At 64.3% G+C, this 384-nt stretch overlaps 1 protein-coding gene across 1 annotated transcript in view; it reads left to right on the top strand.

The window, feature by feature from the left end:
- Window positions 1-384, top strand: part of LOC104537530 (zinc finger homeobox protein 3-like) — a gene marked incomplete at its 3' end in the record, with an annotated part of 68,982 nt that overhangs the window by 67,282 nt on the left and 1,316 nt on the right. The window contains exons 8-9 of the mRNA XM_010180435.1: window positions 4-121; window positions 261-375. Of these exons, the coding sequence (XP_010178737.1) occupies window positions 4-121; window positions 261-375 (233 nt within the window). The remainder of the gene's footprint in view (window positions 1-3; window positions 122-260; window positions 376-384) is intronic.

Below are 384 nucleotides of genomic sequence, written 5' to 3'. Positions count from 1 at the left end.
ACCCCTTCACAACCACCAACCCCAGTAACTCGGGCACGGCTCCCATCCCCAGCCTGCTCAGCCAGGTGTCGACTGACAGCGTGGCCGTCCCCAGCCTGGGTAACCCTGTCAGCGCTAACGTGTCCCCATCGGAGCCCAAGGAGGTGAACCGCAAGAAGCTGGCAGACATCCAGTAACTCGGGCACGGCTCCCATCCCCAGCCTGCTCAGCCAGGTGTCGACTGACAGCGTGGCCGTCCCCAGCCTGGGTAACCCTGTCAGCGCTAACGTGTCCCCATCGGAGCCCAAGGAGGTGAACCGCAAGAAGCTGGCAGACATGATCGCGTCCCGGCAGCAGCAGCAGCAGCAGCAGCAACAGCAGCAGCCGCAAGCACAAGCCCACACC

Source organism: Mesitornis unicolor, unplaced genomic scaffold, assembly GCF_000695765.1.
Source record: "Mesitornis unicolor isolate BGI_N332 unplaced genomic scaffold, ASM69576v1 scaffold9963, whole genome shotgun sequence".
Classification (NCBI taxonomy): domain Eukaryota; kingdom Metazoa; phylum Chordata; class Aves; order Mesitornithiformes; family Mesitornithidae; genus Mesitornis; species Mesitornis unicolor.
Note: the sequence above shows the minus strand (reverse complement) of the source record. Positions and strands in the feature narration are given on the sequence as shown.